Source organism: Eriocheir sinensis, chromosome 55 (assembly GCF_024679095.1).
Source record: "Eriocheir sinensis breed Jianghai 21 chromosome 55, ASM2467909v1, whole genome shotgun sequence".
NCBI lineage: Eukaryota > Metazoa > Arthropoda > Malacostraca > Decapoda > Varunidae > Eriocheir > Eriocheir sinensis.
In genome coordinates, this window is record NC_066563.1 from 3,730,190 (window position 1) to 3,752,585 (window position 22,396).

The 22,396-nt window shown below is 40.9% G+C and overlaps 1 protein-coding gene and 1 long non-coding RNA gene across 6 annotated transcripts; both read left to right on the forward strand.

The window, feature by feature from the left end:
• The first annotated feature begins 402 nt into the window (after positions 1-402).
• On the forward strand, positions 403-14,925 carry LOC126983912 (monocarboxylate transporter 9-like). 5 transcript variants are annotated; one of them, XM_050837120.1, is made up of 10 exons: positions 412-638; positions 2,859-3,084; positions 3,605-3,718; positions 5,547-5,690; positions 7,572-7,693; positions 8,785-8,984; positions 9,362-9,436; positions 11,127-11,340; positions 13,028-13,280; positions 14,676-14,925. In XM_050837120.1, the coding sequence occupies exons 2-10, from the start codon at positions 2,859-2,861 to the stop codon at positions 14,807-14,809; spliced, it is 1,482 nt and encodes a 493-aa protein (XP_050693077.1). In that variant the 5' UTR covers positions 412-638; the 3' UTR covers positions 14,810-14,925. The 5 variants fall into 5 exon arrangements, with proteins under 5 accessions (XP_050693082.1, XP_050693081.1, XP_050693077.1 ...); XM_050837121.1 differs by having other exon boundaries at positions 2,942-3,084; XM_050837124.1 differs by lacking the exon at positions 2,859-3,084 and having other exon boundaries at positions 409-638.
• A 2,108-nt stretch (positions 14,926-17,033) lies between these two features.
• On the forward strand, positions 17,034-22,396 carry LOC126983913 (uncharacterized). The gene is made up of 4 exons (XR_007736291.1): positions 17,034-17,195; positions 19,384-19,700; positions 21,180-21,252; positions 22,322-22,396. It is a non-coding gene; the product is annotated as an uncharacterized LOC126983913 (long non-coding RNA).

Sequence of the window (22,396 nt, forward strand, 5' to 3'; positions counted from 1 at the left end):
TGCCGAAAATGGTGTATGAATCATCCGTGGAGTTTTGATCCTGTGGAGTTGGAGTCGGAATTGTCTACTTTACCTAGAGCTAACTCCACAGTCAAGCACCGAGTCTCTTTTTTAACAGCCCGAACCAAACTATGCAATCTTCCTTCCTACCATTGTATCTTTTTAGTTTCCTGGTGCTACCCACACATGTATTAATAGTTGTATAATCACACTCTGTCCTGCCTGGGGGTTGGGATGGCATGTTCCTCCCTTCTCCCTTGTTGTTTACCTGCAACAATAAACTATCAAGCAATCACATACAATCCACAATGGTGAGATTTTCGATTCAAATCCAGCTGGGGAAAAAAAGGCATAATGCTTGAATAAGTGAAAATAAGTGATTTCATCAACAAACAGAAAATTATAATGCGATAACCCATCACAGTGAAGAAAGTTACGTACTACTGAAAAGGAAAGCGTGTGAATAAGAAGAGAGGACTGAAAGGAGGTCAAAAGAAGAAGAAGAAGAAGTAGGACGCCATCTTGACCTGTTGGACTCGACGCGTGGGGCCGTACATTGCTGCGCTGCGAGATATTCAAGGGTTACTTCGCGGCACGCCATCCACATTCTCCGTCAAGCTGCACCGCTCCATCTGAAGGTAAATCAGGGCATTATAGACTTGGGAAGGTAGTTGAAATAAGAGTGGATAAGTCGGCCACCGTGGCTGGCGGCGTTGTCCGTGACCAACCTGCTGTGCTGCATGTTTTGTATTTCACCTCATCACATCGTGCATTGACTCTGAGCTAATATGGAATTTAATGTAGCCATCTTGCATAAGGTTAATAATGACATTGTATCGTATGTCGCTGAATGCAGTGCAGTAGAACTAGCTCCGAAAAACTGAGGGGATTTCGTCTTTACTCGCCTCCTTATGGCTCACTTGTTGTTTTGAAGGTTAGTAGAAGATACATGACAATGAAGGAGTACTTCGTCAGGTAGGAAGCGAGATTTGGGCGCCCTAATTTAACGAATCAGCCCGGTCATGTCTCCCAGCCTCCTGTCTGTCTACTTGTCTGTCTACTGTCTACTTGTGTCCAGCAGGGATGGAGTTTGGAGGCTAGTGTGGCCTCAGCCTAATCTAACCTGACAGTGACCTAGGGGAACATAAATGAGCCCGGCGGCCAGCCTCCTCCGCCGTAACAATGGCGCAGCGTGAAGCGTAACAAATTAAACTGTAAAGTTAAGTATGGAATATACACAGGATCACAAAATTAGGTTTAAGTATCGTAAGTAATTAAGTGTGTCTCCCTCCGACCGTTAGACACGCATTCCATTCCATTTTTTTTTGGGGGGGGGTTCTCACGGAGATGTCCCTGGGTACCCCCACGCACCCCCCCTACCCCCTATTAGTCAAAGCGGTGCAGGGTGGGTGGGGGTATTATACCCTCCCTCCCTGCTCATAAGGAACACAAAAAATCAAATGTCTGCTGAAAGACGAGTGAATGATAAAAAATTGTTCGTCAGATTTTTTTTATAAACAAGAAATCACTGCTGATATGATTTGACTGAATGGACAATTTTTAACTAGTGGTATTATGAGTAAAACTACCCAATATTGTACATATAGAGTGAACATGCTGGCCCCCATTAACATATTTAGCTCTGCTCTTATTACATGTGATAAATTTCGTTTGTAATTTTTTTTTCCTACAGAAGCCCGAAAGCTATTATGCTGATACATGCAGATCTTATTGCATTTACCCAAGTCTTCAAAGAAAAAAATACCTTAGAACAATTGAAATAAAATTAATGTACCCTCTACTAATGCTAGGCAGCGCCTCCCCTTGAATAACTGTAAAGTTATGCTTCCCTCCAGGAAAGGTACAAGAGCAATCCAGTGACATAATACAGTTTGAAGGATAAAGGAATCCTTAATGAGATGGCAAATATTTATGAACAAAATTCCTGGTACTTCTAATGATAAATCAAATTTGAAATTTCATAATTTTTCCTTTTACTTTGAAATTCATTATCTTACCTTATACATGGTCTTTATTAATGAAAATTATTTTAAAACCATATTTAGGGTCCAGTTAATGAATTATTTTGCTACTAAGGAACTTTGCCTTCATTAAATTTTATGATTTTTTTTTTTTTTTCCATATCTATAGCCATACAGATCATCTACACCTGTGGATGATTTGTAGTTTGAAAAAAAAAAAAAAGGCTAATGTACCTTCTTGTAAAATGTTCTCAGAGTTGTGCTTTATACATATTGTAGTCAAAAGGTTATATTTTGTCATGTATATAAAAGTTTTCCAGTTTTGACTCAATTAATTTTTTACAAATCTTTGAAAAAAAAAATTGTAAGGATCATCCCCAATTCTCACCCTACTCCATTAGGTAAGAAGTGAGATGTGGGTGCGTTAATGTAACAAATCTTAACCAAAGTTGATGGCTCAGTAAATCAACTCTTTCCAACTCACTAGATCAGCGGTTCCTAACCTTTTTTGTCCCGTTCTCACTTTTCCAGTCACTTTTTCTCCTGTGGACCCCATACCCTATGTGGGCCACTTATGACCATCCCAAGGGTCAGATTTGTCGCAAGGGCCGTGAGCTTGACGTACCATTAGTTAAAGTAGAGCAATTCTAGCATTTAAGCATTCAGTTTTAAGGATTGCACAGTAGTATGAATTTTATTCCAAGCCACATATCTCCTAATTCCTGTATAATAAATTTTAAAATAATTAGATTATAATTCAATTTCTGTGAACCCTAACTTCTGACCACTGATTGGAAAGCACGACACTAGATGACGAAAACAACAATGAAAGGGGATGATGATAACCAACAGTAATTTAACTTTTTAATGTTTTAGATGATGGAAATAGAAGTAGCTGATGATGGAGACTCCTTGCCTAACACTACCACTAAATGTGTAAATATTGCACCATCTGGCAGGAGGGAGCACCAGCAACAGGAGGTGGAGGAAACAAAGCAAGGGGACCAGCAGCTGAGTGCTGATTTCACACACCCTGACATGGATGGTGGCTGGGCCTTTGCCATACTATTGTCCATGTTTTGCTCTTTTTTCATTAACTCAGGTAATGTGGTAGTACATAAGAACACTGGAAGCAATTAGTTATGAACACTGTATGGCTATTTCTATCATTTGTAGTAATACTAAAGTTGTGGCACCTGAGGGTGAGGTGTTCATTATCATGCTCTGGCAACCTGTTATCACATGGTGTGTATGATTTCATGGCTGATAAACCCCCACCTGCCCATCCACCCACCTGCTTGGCAATATTTGTTAAGTTTATTGTGTAACAATGCCCACCCTTCCAGTGTAACTCCCTGCACAAGACTTCTCAGGGCATCTTCACACAGCATGCCCACTCATTCCTCCCAGTCAGTGGGAATATTTTCACTTGTTCCACAGCTTTGATCATTAATTTTGACTATCCTATCACTAGACTTGAAATCGCTAGTTAAAAAAAAAGGCTAGTCAAGGGGCCACACTGTTGTTCGTTCACTTATGTAGTGTACTCCATTAGTATTTGACACATTTTATAATCATATATTAGTTATCTAGTTATTTTCTATTTTAATTCTTGTCTCTAGGTCTGCTGTCAACGGCAGGGGTTTATCATGTGCAGATGTTGGAATATTTCGGCAAGGATCGTTCCCACACGTCCTGGATGGGCTCCCTCTTGAATGCTTTCTTTCTCCTGACAGGTATAATGTGTTTATTATATCCCTGCACCTAACCCTTTCTTTTGCATCTCTCCTGATGCAGATTATTTGTGTTTTGATATAAAAAAGGCAGCAAACATTAGCATGTCTGATTTTTTTTTTCAATTAGCTGATGCTTATGAATGATCCATCATCTGTGTGCCTCAGCCACTGTAGGAGCATAATCAGGGATGGGCATTATTGAGATACACGTAGCGGTGATAAATATCGATTGATACTTTTGAACTGGTATTGGTATTGCCTTAGCTACTAAATCACTGTATCATTATTTCAATGCTGCTGTGGCCTTTTCCTCAAAATGTTAAAAAAAAAGGGAATTGATACATCAATACATTTACAAAACCAATTTGAAATTAGAGTTGACAGTTATGAATTGTGCAAAGACCCATCATCACTTTATTTCTTATTTACAATAATTATTTATTGTTTAAAGTAATATTTATATGTCTGTCATATTGTTATATAGGTCCTGTTTGGTAGTTTTTCCAAAACAGGCCTGTCTCATCACAATTAAAGACCTGTTGTGGGCTTAAGCGCTCCTTATCCACAAATTTCTTAAATTCAGGCACAAACTTCTCGGCGGCAACTTTGTCAGCACTTGCAGCCTCGCCGTGCCTCACAACAGAATTAATTCCAGTTCTCTTCTTGAAATTCCCAAACCACCCCTTACTAGCTTTAAAATCTTCACTGGAGTCAGAGATAGTATCACAAATAAGATCACCATGGATCCGCCTAGCCTTCGCACAAATTATGCCCTCTGACATAAAATCACCAGCCATCTGCCTTTCGTTTATCCACTCCATCAACAATTTTTCCATTTCTTCCACTGCCGCAGGTCGCTTAAGTTGCTTTTTCACACCCATCGCCACATCAGCTCCCTTAATGACCTCCTTGTTCTTCAGTATGGTGGCTACTGTAGATTTCGCCATACAATACTCAGCTGCAAGATCGGTGATTCTTGCTCCTTTCTCGTATTTATCAATAATCTCCTTTTTCCATTCAATGGTCATCACTACATTCTCCCTTTTAGGCTTATTTTCACCACTAATAAGCCTCTTTGGTGCCATTGTAAGTTTCTAAATGAAAAACCACAGACAGAATGCAGGAGAATGTTGTTGCTCTCACGACCGCGGCGGGACAACTGGCGGCGGCGGGGAGGGAGAGGCCAGGAGCCTTTGTTTACAACCACGTGTGCGGACGTTCGAGTACCAGATATTTTTTCGAGTACCAAGTCGAACTTTTGCGTTCGAGTATCGAAAAGTTCGACTTCCAAGACGTTCGAGTATTGAGTCTTCACTGTAGTATCTGGAATACCACAAGGCCTACTGTGTTTCCTTAGTAGCAGTGCCATCCTTGAGTCATTATCAATAACATTCGTTCTTTGACACAAGACAACTAATTATTTTTTGTCGTAGATATCATGTGATGATTGAAGTATTTTTTTTGTGTACGATAGAAGCAAGTTTATACTTCTAACTATATTTAAGTTAACAGTGTACTTTTGGCTATGTTTTTGTCTCATCATAATTTTTTAACAGTTTAGGCACTGTAGTTGTTCAATGGTGAAATTGAATTAAGTTAATATTTCATGGTGATTTTGAGGTGTTTACATATTTTATTATGCTCCACATAGCACAGTGAGGCAGTGTGAGTGCAGAACAAGCTATCTGGGCCAAGCAGATTAAACTTTTCCAGCAAGTTGATTGACTGACACTTGGCCAGTCAAAATTGAAAAGCATGAGGGGGCGTGACCACCTGTAATATCTTGGTGAAACAGACTATACTCTAGCTCCTCGGGTGATTGTTCCAGGTCCAGTGTGTTCCTACTTCCTGCACCGGTGGGGGCCTCAGAATGCCATGAGGATAGGCAGCATCGTCATGACCGCCGGTCTCTATGTCTCAGCCTTCACCCCGTCCCTAGAGATCATGTTCTTTACGTACGGCATCATACTGGGTAAGGCCTTCTCGTGTGTGGGTGTGTGCTTGCATGTTTGGTGTGAGTTTACATATACTATACCCTCTCGAGTTTCGCGCTTGCTTCATTCTGAAGGTATGGCGCTAAACTCGAGGATCGCGAAACTCGAGGTATTGAAATCCATTTAAAAGCGCATATTGGTTCCGACCCGTGGAAAATAATTATTTTTTTCCGACTTTACTCCCTCGTTATCACAAGTTTTTCGACTTTACTCCCTTGTTATCTCAAAATACGTACCTTGTTAATAGGCAGAAAATGGGAAGTAAGAACAGTTCGTTTTTAAGCCGCAGTTGAAGGCGGCTGTCTTACAACTGGCTGGCAGTTCTGAATACATGCTTGTGATCCACGTGGTGTCGTCTGCTAAAGTAAGGGCGGTCGCTCGCGGTCACCCGTGGGACAGTTGGATAAACCTATATTTTTCTGCTAGTTTTCTGTGTTATGAAATAATGTGCTAACTCTTTTTGTTAAAAATCATGAAATCACAAATATCATGATTGACTTTTCAATGCCTATTGAACGTAAACTGCTGCCGCAAAATAGCTTGCAGAGAGGTTCAACTTGTTTACTGTCTCCATATTTCCCTCACCGCTCACAGAGATCACAAGCAGACAGACTAGAACAAAACCAGGCAAATTAATACTTTTAATGCTGTGTATTCTCACAGCACGCATGCGTGGTGGACAGCGGAATGACTAATTTCATCGGGGAGATATTTCTCGCAACACTGGCCAGTGTAGTGGACCTCCTCCTTCTTTTGACCTGTAACGCTTTGTATCGCCTCTTAGGCCCTCCTTCTCCACACTTTTATACTTCACAACATGCACTTAGAGCCGCTTTCACAGTCATTTTGTTAGTTTTGATAGTTACCAATGGCGGCAGTCGCCGCTATAGTATTTTCACATGAAACTGGCCGATCGGGTAGTGGCGGCTGCGGGGTTTGCCTAGCCCCACACTTACCAAACACTCTCAACATCTCTCGCTTCGTCTGCAGCCGCCACTACCCCATCGGCCAGTTTCACGTGAAATACTAAGCGGTGATTGCCGCGGCGCTGCCATTGGTAACGATCAAAACAAACAACATGACTGTGAAAGTGGGCCTTAGTTACTTAACAGTGTGCACTTATACACTTCACCCTGAACTTAGGTGTTTTTCTATCCTCTTCTTTCCCTGTTTTTGCTTTTCTATGCCCTTTTGCAATTTTTCACTATTGCTTTTCACCATTGTTGCCATGCATTACAGGTCTAAAGAAAAAGAAGAAAAAAAAAGGAAAACAACACCAGGAGATCTACAATTTTCAATGACTTGATAAAAAGATTTTTGGACTGTGGTTCCACAGCAAGGGGTGTTCTCTTATCTTGTTAATCAAGTAGTAAGCAAAGCAGCTCTGCTAGTCCATTTTACGAGTCTCTTGGTGGGCCATCTTCCACTGCTCCTCACTCTTCGGCCACTGCCGTCGTCTGTTTGTTTACATGCAGCCGTTCGGTACCCACGTATCCACGCTCGTACTCACAACCGTTTTCCATTCATAAGGACAACCAACAACTCGCTCCCGGTCGGGCATACGGGCAACCGCGGTTGTCCATGGCCCCAATGGTTGGACACTGCCTTTTAAGGCAGCACGCATGATGCCGACGGTAGATAAACGTGACCCGTACATGTTAAAGCAGCACGAAACTTGTGGCGGAAATGCGCGAAAGACGTGATGGTAAGAATTTAGGACTAAGCGCTAAACTCGAGGATCGCGAAACTCCAGAGGGTACTGTAGTTATATTTACCTTGTTGTTCTATACAGGGCCTGAGCTGCACTCATGTGGTTCTATCATTGTATCTATGTATATTTATCATCTTTTTTTCCATAGCATGTGGGATGAACTTTGTTTACACGGGACAGATCAGCACCCTGAACCTGTATTTCCACAAGTACCAAAACGTGGCCACTGCCGTCTCCATGGTGGGCATTGGCATGGGAACGTTTCTGGTGGTGAGTCATTGGTAGATTGGAAGAAGTCACTCATGCTCCATGGCTGTAAAAAAGATTATACACACACTGATGATCATTATCTTTTTTTCTTAATAGTAGTCCATGTGAAATGATAAATTGCTGAAAATATATATATATATATATATATATATATATATATATATATATATATATATATATATATATATATATATATATAAATATATATATATACAGTTGTCCCTCAAATAGTACAGTTTCGGTTTTTACGGATTGTCATGTAAGAGTTTTTTTAAGATTTTTAAATTTCCCGCTCGTCGCACCAAGTACCCATGGCGTGAGTGGCAACACTGTTGTACCAAAACACCTGCTGAAAACACCCCAAAGTGTTCGAGAAAGGTGTTCACCTTGCAGAAGAATTCAGATTTCGGAGAGGTTACGCTTTGGGATGAGTACGGACCAATCATGGACACGCTGGCTAACGGGCCAATCAGAGACCCTGGGGCTAACTGCGAGCAGTGCCTTCCCCCTACCAACACAACCCCTGGTGGGGTATTTGGCTAATGCCGTCATCTTGGCAAAATTTTGTAGCTCCGTTATGTAACATTGCACAATGTTGAGTGGCTAAAGGGTCCCTTGAACGAAGGGCTGGGGTGAGGAAAGCACATGAGGACAGAGGCAGGATTAAGGGAGGAAGGTAGGAGGCACAGGAACGCTGCTCTCTGCAGCAGGACATTTGAATAATATTTTCATTTATTTTTTTATGTAATTTTCGACATGACCAATTTAACTTACAACTTGCCTGCCCTCCCGAGCCCCATTGTAGCTTGAGGACTACCTGTGTATTATTTCATACTCTTCCTTGTATAAAGTTGTCACTAGTATATGATGTTTTGAGCCACAGATGCATCAATATGTCAATTTACTTCAAGTACTAATATACTATGAGGGGATGGCCAGCAGGCACTGACTTGCCTTGTTTTATTCTTTTACCACACTAGAGACAGATGCCAGTAAAAATAAAATAGGTATGATGCTGACATGGCCTTTTTTTTCAACAGATTGTGTATAAGATGACTGTCTTTTATTTCTGTTCATTCGTTCCCTTTCAGAACATGTGGACAGAATTCAACATCGCGAACTATGGGTGGCGCAATTCCCTCATCTGGAACGCTGGCCTCAGTCTACAGCTGTGTGTGTTTGGCTCACTCGTCTATCCCCTCCACTGGCCATGTGCCATCTCGGGTGCTCCTGAGGATGGCCCATCAGCCTCAAGATCTGCCTCTTCACATGCACTGCAGAGCCACTCGACGTAAGCACAGGTGACATTTTATGCATGAGAAGAAATATAACAAAATAATGAATAAGTTGAGGACATAGATAGGTAAAAAAATAAATAAGAGTAAACAACCAGAATATTCTATAGAAATTATTAAAAAATCATGTATCACTACAAATACATATAAAAGTATGTACAAGACTGTTGAGGAGGGTAAATGTAGGTTATTATGTTTTCTAAGGTCAATAATTGTTTGTTCAGGACTTTTCACTACAAGTTCTGCTTTAGAATATGTATACTAAAATGTTTAATGCACTATACTCTGTATTACATGAATTATTTCACTTCATTTAGGAAGCAGTTTTGCAGTACACTTCATAAAAAATAACATCCTACTTTACTTATTACAGAAGTATATCAACAATGAAAATGTCTGCAGAGGCCAGCTATGCCTGTAGCTTCATCAGCCTCCCGGAAACCTTGATGTGAGTCTGCTACCTCTGTCCCTCCCTCACTGTTATGTTTGCCCAGTTCCACTTTGCTTTATTATCCTGCTCCAGAAAAAGTGATAGCATGGGAAAGAAATCTTAGCCTTGATGTTAGTTCTCTTCCTCTCACTCTTATTAAAGTATGAACACATCTGACTCCCCCTCATCACCATGATCCTTATCAGCCTGTTCACTTTGCTTTACAATCTTGCAATAGCAAGACTGTGGTACAGTCACGAGCAGGAGTGATGTCGCACCTTACGTTGATTTTCGTTCACGAACTAGAATGTGGCAAGCTTTCAAATTCGTTTCAAGTCTTATGTTGAGGCACTTCCTATGACTGTTAATGCTCATTATATTTCCAAATCAACTAAATACACTTTAAAAAGAGAAACAACCATCAAATCACGTCGTTTTATAAGTAACGGACGAAGCTTTTTGACAAGCAGAATATCGTTCTCTCAGAAAGTAGACAACAGAAGTTCTTAGTTATCTTGAGATTACAAGTAAATAATAAATATTTTCCAAGATTATACTCAAATCACGAGAACAATGTAATTGAAATTAAATCATTTCTTATGCCGTAATTTTCACAAGCCTAGATAACGATAAAATAACATGCATTCACGAACACTTGCTTGACCATGAGTGGCGGCTGAATGCACACGGCACGATGGCTCTTCCTCGCAGGAAGGAGTCAACTGTCGATCAGCGACAAACCATTGTTGATTTGGCCAGTGATGACATGTCAACAAAGAAAATAGCTGGGATGATGAAGATTAGTAAAAGAAGAATCCAACGATGGAAAAGGAGGTATGAAGAGACTGAAAGTTTAGAAAATACAAGATGTGGAGGCCCTCATCACACCACCCGACAAGAAGGCGACTCCATCATTCACTTTGCCACCCAGAACCCTCTCATGACAGCAGCCAAGATATGGATATTTCTCTCTCTCTCTCTCTCTCTCTCTCTCTCTCTCTCTCTCTCTCTCTCTCTCTCTCTCTCTCTCTCTCTCTCTCTCTCTCTCTCTCTCTCTCTCTCTCTCTCTCTCTCTCTCTCTCTCTCTCTCTCTCTCTCTCTCTCTCTCTCTCTCTCTCTCTCTCTCTCTCTCTCTCTCTCTCTCTCTCTCAAATAAGCAGTCAGTGTCTCAAAATTAGTAGGCTACCCTCTCATGATTAATCTCCTGTTTCAGTTTTCGTTTTATTTCGATTCAAACACTCTCGGTCCCAGGAATTTCAGATAAGGGATTCTCAACCTGTATATTTTGGATAAGGCAAAACAAAGAGATAATATTCTTATTAAGTTTATATAACTACTTGTAGGCCTTTCCTTGTTCTTTCAGAATCGAAAAAAAGCTAGCTTAGGCCTCATCTTCCAAGAATTTATGCAATTTATAGCAGCACTTCTCTTCTTGCCTGTCATGTTATTTATCCTTCGCTAAGTAACATGACACACACGCTGCTACATGCGCCACCATTGGTCTGGTTACTAGGGATTGGCACGCCTGTCGATCCCCTCTTCACTATCTGGCAATAGTAGTAGCAGTTATTTTTTAACAAGAAACAATTTGTAAGGAGATAATCATTATTCATATTCTTTGTTGTTGAATTCTGGTGACTTGAGGAGCCTTAATATTTTGATCAATGCAGTAATTGTCTTTTTCTCACAAATATTCTTCTTTTTCCAGAGAGTCAACAAGGAAGGTGTTCACAGATGTTTGTTTCTGGCTGATCTCTGTGGCGTTCCTCTTTGCAGTGCTCTCAACTAGCTCCGTCCTCATCATATACAAAGATTTCATGAAGTCGAGAGGCTTGGGGGAGCATTACACCCTCATGCTTATTGGGTTCGGCATTGGCGATGTCTCTGGAAGGCTGAGCATGGGATTCATTCATACAAGCAGTGTTAGTTATAGCCCTATTCTAGCCACTTGATAGATAAATAAGTAAACAATAGATTGATATGCAGTGGCAGATCCAGCTCCAGGTGTAGGGGGGGGCTGATATACAAGATGTGTGCCATACCATACCATACCATACCATATATATATATATATATATATATATATATATATATATATATATATATATATATATATATATATATATATATATATATATATATATATATATACAGTAGAGCCCCATTTAGCGCGAGAATAAGGTGGACGAACGTGGTCGCGCTAACTGAATTCGTGCTAATTGAATAAAGTAACCAATATGAAAAAAAATATTTGGTGCACATGTGGGTCTGACTTTTGGGTTTGATAATTACTCAAAATAATCACTCACATTAAAAAAAGGCAACCCTACGATTGGCTGAGCTCTGAAAACATGCTTGTGATTTGCTGGGAGTCTGATGACGTCATCGCCGGCGCTCACACGGTCATCAGCCTTGCTGCCTTAAGGCAGTATCACACTGGCTGTTTTCTTCTAACTGTTGTGGATACTGGCAATGCCCGTGCACCCATCCAGGAGCGAGTTGTCGGTTCACCGTAACCTGGTGTCACGCTGAGCCCTTTTCTTCCCACCGCGTTGGCGGCAGCTTGGACAACCGGCAAATCCAAATTTTCCGGGTGTGCGTCACACACGGCCAAGGTCAGTTGCCCGTATCCACATCCACAATGTAAACAAAGCACTTGCCCTGTATCAACATGGCATCATCTGCTAAAGTAAGGGCTCTCGCAGCTTGTGACGCGCATCATGGCGGCTTGGCACAATTTTCAAAATTCAGTTGTGGTGGCTGCTCGCACTAACTGAGGCTTTCATGCTAATTAATTTTTTTTTTTGGTAGATGGTGGCTCGCACTAAGTGGGGCTATACTATATATATATATATATATATATATATATATATATATATATATATATATATATATATATATATATATATATATGCCTATTTGTAAAGTGTATTGACCTCAGACCTGCCCAGGTTGCCGAGTGCCCACGACGGCCATGAGGCGACAACTGACTGGCTGCTTGGCTGGGGCGCTGGGAGTACAGTACAGTAGGTGTGGGCAGGATCCGTTACTGGATTTGAATCCACCAAATCCATCTGGTGCTGCTTGGCTTCTTTTTTTATTACTATTATTATTATTATTTTTTACAAATACAAATATGATAATTAATGTTCGCGATTTCTTTTATTGGTATTGTATGTTTATTATTTCTTTTGATTATTATTATTATTAGTAGTAGTAGTAGTAGTAGTATTGTTATTATTATCATTATAATTAGTAGGCTAGTAGTAGTGTTCCCAGGAATGACACCCCCTGGATCTGCCATTGTTGATATGTAGGTCAGCAGGTAGACTGAGAGATAGATGGATAAATGTTGATAGATGGGTAGATAGACAGATAGATAAATTCATACATTCATTGATTGACTGATGGATGAATGGAGATAGATAGATACAGATAGATAGATACCACATCTTAGACAGACTCTGACTCTGATGCATCCACACTCATTTTTTGCTTTCATGGTACTTTATCATCCTTCCATCTGACTTTAGTGCCATTTGGTCTGCAGTGCCTGGCTCATATTATTCCCCCATTAACTCACTCCTTTACTCTCTGCTCCCCACGCAGATGTTTAACCCAGTGTGGTCATACAGCACCACCCTTTTCCTGACGGGGTTGGTGCTGATGTGCCACGTGCTGGTGTGGAGCGTCCCCAGCATGTACATCCTCGGTGCTTTCTTCGGCATGGTGTACGGGGCCCAGAACGTGCTTATCGCCATCACCCCAGTCAAGCTGTTCGGCAAGGAGAGGCTTGTCGTTGTGTTCGGCTACCTCTTGTTCTTCGGTGGGATTGGAGCACTTGTCGGCGCTCCAATAGCTGGTGAGGAAAAAAATATTGATAGATAAACAGATAAGAAAATAGATGGTTATAAAGACAGATAGATACATACATGCATACATAGAGATAGACTAAAAGATAGGTAGATAGATAGATAAACAGATAAACATAGATAAATAGGTAGGTAGAGCTAGATAGGTAGATGGAAAGAGGTAGACATAGACATAGATAGATAGATTTAGGTTAATAGATAGGTAAATGTTAAAAAAAGTGCTATATATTTATTTTTCATTATATATCATAAGAGGAGCAAATTAATAAATAGTACATGAAGACAGCAAAGAACATCCAGCTAATGTTACATCAGAATATATGAGTGTTGTTTATTTATCTTCCTGTTATCATCATCATCATTTGTTAGGCAAGGACATTCTTAAGGGGGTACGGTACACCTGAGGTCAACTAACTAAACTATCGGGTTTTGTGATGAAATTAAGTAGGCATCTATGTTGCCTACATATTGTACGAGCCAGAACAATGTATGTATACTTATATGTATACTCATAGGTATACATGTGTGTATACGTGTAACAACATTTAAAATTACACAGCACCATTAATACACAGCCAATCACTTTCATTTTTTAGCTGTGAATAATCTTTAGGTATGCCTAAAGCCCAATGGAAAATATTCTGAAAGTTGTCTATATAGAAAGGCATGATGGTATTTCTTTTATTATGTTTGTCCAACAAAGTGTTTTATTTTTTATTTTTATTTATTTATTTATTTATTTATTTTTTTTTTTTTTTTTTACTCCTATCTCCTTTACCCTATCAGCAATATCTAATCATAGATCCCTACCTACTTGTACAATCAACATTCCCTGCACTTTTCAAGCAAATCTAATTGATTTTACATTTTCTGTGATTAAAAAAGTGAAAAAAATTTAACCTCTAAACTCAGTCCATTTAAACCCGCTCCAGACATTTAAAATTTGTGCTACGAGGAAAACATTGCTCGGGGATTATTTCTAGATGGTATAAGAATGTTTTTAACCCAGTTTTGCAAAATGCTATATTTTGACCCCCCCCCCACAGGTGTTGCGTACCCCCTTAAACTCTGTATGTGTTAATGACACTCCCTATCATCACCATCATCATCATCATCACCACCACCATTTGTTGGGCCAGGACGTTCTCAACATGCAGTAAAGACACTCCCTTGAATAAGCCTTTTTATTTTTATTTATCATTGATATCATCAGCATAGTTTGGTATTCTTAACTCAACGTGCACTAAAGACACCTTAATTTGAATAAGCTTTTATTTATTTATTTATTAACTTTTTTTTACATCATCAGAATCCTCAGCATTATGTGTTAGGTCAGGGCAGTCTCACCTCAACATCTGGTGAAAACACTTCCTTGAATGTTCCAGGTGCTATCGTGGACAGGAGCGGCAGCTATGATGGGGTGCTCGGCCTGGCTCTGGCGTCCCTGCTGTTGGCGGGGGGGCTGATGATGCTGTGCGCCCTGAAGGACGCTGCCAACACCCGCACTGACCCTCACTAGCATGAAGGAGAGTGTGTGTGTGTGAAATCTTCAAGGATTTTTTTATGTGTATCATGCATGCCTTAAGTCTTTGTTGTGTTTTCTTTTTCAGAGGTGACTTGAATTTTTTTTTTTTTTTTTTTTTTTTTTTTTTTTTTTTCATACAAAAGGAAACATCATTGAGCTATTGAGAGAGAGAGAGAGAGAGAGAGAGAGAGACTTAGTTGTAGTAGTACAGGGCCTGAGCTACACTGGTGTAGTCCTGTCTCCATTTGTCAAGGTTTTCCTTAATTTTTTTACATTCTTTGCCTCCACCATTTCTTTTTATTTATTCCAAGTATATATATTTCTATGGGAAAACTACTTCTTTGTTTCATTAACCCCAGTGGGATTTTTATTAGGCACTGATCACTAAAGTTATTTTTTTCTGGACTAAATTACTACAATACAGTGCTCCCTCATTATTGACGGGGGTTAGGTTCCTGAAATACCAGTCAATACTTAAAACCGTCGATACTGAGTTTTGTCAAGTCATGTAGCCACCTGTTTATTTTTTCTATCCCACCAACCACTTATATGTTCTGAGCAACTTACTTGAAATATTTCTTAGATATAAATTCGTTTGGGAATAGAAACAACTTATACTGAAACAAAAATACTTTTATTGAATACCCAAGTATGATAAAAAAAACTGGTTGATGCGCGGTTCCATCTGGCCGTGGCGGCCGTGCCTTTCGATACCTCTTCCTAACTTGTGCCTACCCACACATTCAAAGTCATTGGTGGGGGGGTCTGTATGTGCTCCGCTCCTGGCTGTGACTCCCAGGAAGCAGCAGTTGCAGCAAGGTTTTGAGTCAGGAAAGTATGAGGCCAAACAAACTGAAGGTTCATTTTGAGTCTTATCACAGCCAACTGGTGGACAAAAGCTTGGACTACTTCAAGCCAAAAGAAGCTGCTCTGAAGGCCAGTCGCATTGATTCCACCGGTCAGTTCGCTCGTCAGAACAAAGCAGCGCTGGAGGCTTCATACAGAATTGCCCTAAAAAATTGCGCAGACCAAGAAGCCTCAAACCATTGGTGAAAATCTGATTAAGCCTTGCATTGTGGAAACAACGAAGGTGATACATGTAGAACAGCAGGCACACAAGTTGAGGGCAATTTCCCTTTTGAATGATACAGTCAAAAGTAGGATCTCAGACATGAATGAGGATATTCTCCTGCAAGTGGTGAGTGCTGTGAAGAGTATTCCTGTTTATTCCTTGCAACTGGATGAGTTGACATGTTGCCTCATGTTCCCAGCTTATTGTTTATGTTTGCTACCTTGACAAGGAAGGTATGAAGGATGAGTACTGGTACTCTGAGCCAGTGGCCACAACAACTCGTGGAGAAGATATTTTCAAAATCCTAGAAGCCTTTCTCCTTATTAAACATGGGCTGAGTTGGGAAGAACTTGTCGGTCTGTGTACAGATGGGGCTCCTTCCGTGATTCGTGAAGAATGTCGCTCCGCATGTCTCCTAAAAAAAAAAAAAAAAAAAAAAAAGTAAATGAGAAAAAAAGGAAGTATGAAAGAAAGGGAGAAGGGAACTGTGAAGCGAGTATAGAAGGAAGGAAGGGAGTGAGGAAGGATGTTTTACTTGTAACAATAATCAATCAGTAAAGAAGTAAGGGAGAGAGAGGATAAGGATTTAAGTAAGGAGGTAAAAGAGTAGTAAGGAAGTAATGAATAAAAAAAAAGGACTGAAACAGGAAAATAGCAAGAAGTGATGGAAAGGAGGAGGAGGAGGAGGAGGGATGGAGGAAAGGAGGGGGAAACGGAGGAAAAGGAGATAAAACATGCATCAAACGTACGGGAAGGAAGGGAAGGGAAGACAAGGGAGGTGTGAGGACAGGAAAAGGAAGGGAGAAAGAAAATGTATATGTCAGGGAATATTCTGCTGAAAGCAAGCCACTAGTCTAGATCTCTTCAGGGGACCCTAAAGAATTATAAAAATCAGGGTGGTAGTCTGGCAAACTGCTCTGGACGCCATTATGAGACATTACATGAAGCAATAGATTTGATGCAACTTTTCAACGAAGTTTGGGGGTAGGGGGAATATGAATGACTATAATTCTGTCAAGAAATGACTTAGACAGACATATGACCCATCTAAATTTTTGTTTTAATCCACTAGAGTCTAAATAGTTGGTATTTTCCTAGTCAGGCTGGCTGGGGAGAAACCTCAACAATTCTCAAGCCACCTGTGACATCAAGATCAAGAAGATTTACACAACAGTGCCAACACATGCCGGGCACTCGGGGCGGGCCAAGGGCGGGCGGTTCACGGCACGAAACGAAAAGGGAAGGATAACTGAAGGCTACTAAGGAAGGAAAGTCAAGGAATAAAGACGTCAGAGGTCTACAGAAGAAGTGAGTATAGTGCACTGATCCTCAACCAGGGGTAAATTTACCCCTTGGGGGTAAAAAAAATAAATGGTATGGGGTAAATAACTGCAATAATTGTATATGAATGAATATAATTTTTTTTTTGTGATATGAATGGCCTGTATAATTTTTCTCAAAGTATAATATATTTTGTGTAAAAGGTAAATAATAGATACGTTTTCCTATCTTCTAATTTTCAGTGCCTTTATGATGGCAATGATTTTTTTGTAAGGGCGTAAACGATGAAATAGATCAGGTAGAGGGGGTAAATTATGGAGGAAGGTTGAGAATCCCTGGTATAGTGTGTGTTGCCCCCAGAGGAAGAACCACCCGCCAAAGGCCAGCGCAAGGCACGTACACAGCAGCGTGTGCTGTGGCGACAGGGGCAAGACAGCAGTATGGGATATGTTAGGGAAACACCAGTAGCACAATGAATAAAATCCTGGAATGAACACAACTGATATGTAGGTGTACTGTGTAGTACTAGCGGAGCTGTCGCCAATGCAATGGCAGCTACTGATGTTCTTGCACAATTTAACTGATAAATATTGCCGTCTCCAATTTTTGTTGTATTTTTTTCGGTATAAGGATAATATTCACGACATGGTAGCCTGCTCTGGCGACGTTAATACATACAACATGCATTCTCTTTGGTCCCTGATTGCAGTGCAGTGACAAGTGACTACCGGAAAATAGAAGGGAGTTGGTAAATGTCCAGATTGGGACCCAACTCACACTGGTGGACGAGACTATTTTTTTCTGGTAGTTTTCGGTGTGCTATGAAATACTCGGCTAACTTTGTCGGAAATCATTAAATCACTAACAAAAACAAACTTTTCAAAGCGTGTTGAACACCTGCCACCGCAGCCGCAAAATAGCTCGCAGAGAGGTTCAACATGGACACCTGTGGGAAATTGAGGGTTTTGGGTGGGGAGCGTATTTAAACTACTCCAACTGAACTTTACATAACCTAACCAGGGGGGGATGTGCCCCCTGTGGACCACCATTGCTGGGCTGGCCATCAGGCCCCACCAGTGAAAAGGCCTAACGGCACAATAGGCCACAATGAAAAAAAAAAAAGAGTTTGGCAGTGTGTGTAAAAGAAGAAAGCTGAAAGTTAATGCTGAAAAAGTATGGTTAAGATATTTGAGAAGGAATGAGAGCAGACCATTGGTTTTACAAAGTTGTACAGAGTTAGATCAGAGAGCAAAACGAAGTGTAGGATATTGCTGAGGGAAAAGAAAATGGAGGATGTGACTGAGTTTAAATATTTGGTGATAGTGTATGGAAGGTGAAGTGAAGAAAAGAGCAGTGTAGGGCAGGCAGGTAGTAGGTGCATTGGATAGAGTTATGAAAAGGAGTGTGAGCATGGAGGTAAAGAGGGGAATAAGGAACAATATTATCCTGCAAACTCTCATATTCATTAGAGACGTGGACATGGAATGCAGCACAGCAATTGAGAATACGTTCAGTGGAAACGAGTTATATAAGAGGTGCATGTGGTGTTTCAGGGTGGGATGGAGAAAGTAATGAAATTGTGTATGAGAGGTTTGGTATGGGTGTGAAAGTGAAGGGAGTGGGTGAAGCGTGGTGCGCTGAGACGGTTTGGGCATGTGAGGAGAATAGGGAAGAATGAATCTATGAAGAGAGTGTATGAGGGAAGGTTTGTGGGAGGGAGGGGGTGTCAGGGGTAGACCACCTGTGAAGTGGATCATTAGGGTGAGTGAGTATTGGGGTGAAAGAGTTGGAAGTAGCAGGATTGAATGTGCTGGAAAGGAGTGCCAAAACAGGGATAAATGAAGGCACTTCTGTCACGGCCACCCCCCTGGAGGGAAGCTCCTGTGAGGGAGCAGGGCGTTAGAGATATAGAATAGATAGATAATTTGCATAGCTGGGGTCTAGTGGGTTAATGCAGTGGTAGGGAGATGCAACTAGAATTGTCAGGTATTCCCTATAATGGCTTCATTTTGTAAGAAATAGGGCAATGTGAGAAACACTTTCTCTTCTATATTTCGTACAAAATTAATCAAATTTAGTTTGTGAAATATTATAGTACTTTGCCTCACTGCTCTTTTTAGAGAAGCAAATGAGAGGTACATATTGCATATCCATCTTCACACAATTAGAAATGGCCTTGTTAGTCACTTCATCACACTGTTTTGCACCTTTACAGGCATGATTACTGCAGTAAGAAAAGGACTCCACCTAACAAGACTTGCTGGTGCAAGCCAGTCTTCCACCATCACTTCCATCACCACCACAAGTAGAGTCCTACACAGTCTAAGAGAGACCATTGTACCCCAACCCCTTTCCTCACCTCTGGCCTCAGTATGCACAAGGACAGGTACTCCACCATCTGAACACCATCACCACCATGAGACACTGTCACGGCTTTTCTCCACCACCTCCTCCACATGTGGATCATCACACCAGCCTGGCCGACTCAAGCGTTTCATCAAGAAAATGGGTTGGTTGGACCATTCCCAGAGTGTGAGTATGTTTTTGGTTGATTATATGTATATTTATTTCTCATTTTTATTCTATTTGAACAGGTAGCTTATCCTTGATTTTTGAGTTCTCTGGTGGTTGGCCAAATGTTAACCCTTTCACGCACCATGATGCGATTCGCATCAAAATGGAATCGTCTACATCTGAGCTTCGGACTCGAGTTGCATCCAAAAACTTTTAAGAATTCGCCAAAAATAAAGTATCTTTCAGAATCGCGTCAAAGATCCAAGCGCGACCTTTAAAATAAATTAATCGTCAACTCTCGTGCAGTTGGATTTGAAGTGATGATTGCCCATGGCTTTGTTGCTTTTCAGCCGTCCTTTTAAATTGTGTCTGGGGCCTGGTAAGCCTAGATTACAGTCATCAAAAAAATTTGGAGGAAAGATAGGAAAGAAGGAAAGGGAGGAGGAGTGATGATAATGAATGTGACAGCAAGTGTTTCTGTACATCTCAAGAGGATACAGGCTTATCAACAGTTTACTGGACTAGGAGGTGGCTGTGGGCTGGGACAGATATGTTAGTACCATAGCTGGGCGTTATCGCGATAAGTCATCGCGATACTTTATCGCTGATAACAAAATCGGGTTATCGACCATCCGCTACTTATTTAAATACATATCAGTATCTTCGTTACTTCTGTAACCAAACTAGTGATAATCGCTACTTTCTTCCGCCTCTCAGAAAAAAACGTTGTCTCCTCCCTACTGCGAATGCGTGGCCCGGGCGCCCGGTGTTGTATGAAAAACCTTCGGGGTATGAAATATCTTTGGTGAAGAGATTTCATACTTAGATCATTAACATTAAACACTAGGTTATTTTTTTATGTTAGACTCAAAAATCAATATATCAAAGAGTAAAATCATTTAACTTTGCCCCCAAAATTATTATTCACTGCCTCAAATTTGATATTCCATTTTCGTTTGTGAGCATGCCATGGTATTGAAGGCACCCGATGTTGTGTTATTTGGTGTCCCACCTTCAAAAGCTGGCGCTTTTGTTTATAAACACTGGTCTCTCGTGAACTGCGCATTTCTATAGGAGTGTCTCCAAACAATGGCAAAACGATTTATCCTGCACGAGCTTCCCACCTTTCGTGTTAGATAAATGAGGTTCTACTGCATCCGGTTTGGCTGACTCGAGGAGTTGCACGGCTAAATAGTGAACTGAACCCACCCATCAACCTCTTTGTGAGTGCAAGTGGTCTGTCAGCAGCAGGATATTTGAAATGTTGGCCCTGTTGTAAAATTTGAGCAGTTGTAAGTCGCATATGTTGTAATTCGAGGACTACCTGTGCAAACAGGTGCATGTAATTGTCCACTCCTTTTGGCATGTCATTTATATAGATCTGCATAATGCATGTTTAATCCTTTAAAATTTGAGTAGCTAATTAAATTACCAAGCAGATGATTAAAACAAACAAATTATACTTAACCTGTATTTCAATGCCACCTTGTCTTTCAGAAGCTGAAGCGCTCAGGGTTTCTGCTGTATGAGAGCGCCTGTGGCAATGCCCTCACCTCAGACTTCTTCCAAGGTTAGAGGCTGCAGCTTGAATAAAAGTAAACCTAGTGTTTTCAAGTTTATGTTAAATATATATCATTTTCACACAGTTTGTTCTTAACCCTTTCCTTGCTAAACGCTCACAGTGAGCACTAGCGTAACTTGCCGGTGGTGCTAAACGCTCGCTGCGAGCTCCAGTCGCACTCAAATTTCCCGCGTATGAGAGTGTTCCAACACTATTTCTCACCCCACAGCATTGCCAATTCAGTGGGGTTTTCCACGAAATTTGGTGGAAAGTCATATTAGCCTAGCGCGGAAAAGCGCAGAAAATCTACGGACGAGCAACGGTGGATGTTGTCGACCAATATAGCGACATTTTTGCATAGCTTCACCAAACACATGACTGATATTTTGACCAAATAGTTTTAAATTTTGCAGTTGGCAATACTGCCCTGCCAGCACCCCATCATCAAGAGATCTACTGTAGTACTGTACTCAGTTGTTGCCTTACGGCTGACCGTCGCGCACGTATAAATGTACGTCTTCACAGGCAACGCCCCCTGAACGTGCCTGTACGTTCGCAGGAAAGGATTACATTACCGAATCTTATAGATCTTGGCCTCCTCTTTCCAATGGTGTTTTTTTTTTTTTTTTTTTTTTTTTTTATAGCTGTGATGCATAGTTTTTGAGATACAGTGGTTAAAAGAGCGAGCACTAGCGTCACTTGCTGGAAGTGCTAAAAGCTTGCTGCGAGCGCCAGTCGCACTCGCAGCACAAAACACCTCCTGAACGTGCTTGTACATTTGCAGGAGAGGCTTACATAACCTAATCTTATAGATCTTGGCCTCCCCTTTCCAATGGTGTTTTTGTTTTGTAGCTGTGATGAATAGTTTTTAAGATACAGCAGTTAAAAGAGATCGCCTTCCCGCACTAGGGCGCCCGAGCGCGCCTGGGGGGATAGTCTCGTTGCGAGCACTTAGCAAGGAAAGGGTTAATCATATGTATTTATCACTTATGTGTCTCATCTGGGCCTCCCTTTGAAAAAAAATGGTTGTGTATCAGAGTATGACTTACTAAATAGTAATGATGGTGATTTGTTTCAGTGTGTGACTTGCCAGACACCTTCTACTCATTTTTTGTGGTGACTGAGATCCATGTATGGATGCTGATGGCACGAC

Bases quoted from the DNA above. Each gene is read 5' to 3' on its own strand.
- LOC126983912 (XM_050837120.1), top strand. From the start codon at position 2,859: ATGATGGAAATAGAAGTAGCTGATGATGGAGACTCCTTGCCTAACACT. The intron at 5,691-7,571 runs GTAAGGCCTTCT...TTTTTTCCATAG, and splicing joins TACGTACGGCATCATACTGG to CATGTGGGATGAACTTTGTT. The intron at 9,437-11,126 runs GTGAGTCTGCTA...TTCTTTTTCCAG, and splicing joins AGCCTCCCGGAAACCTTGAT to AGAGTCAACAAGGAAGGTGT.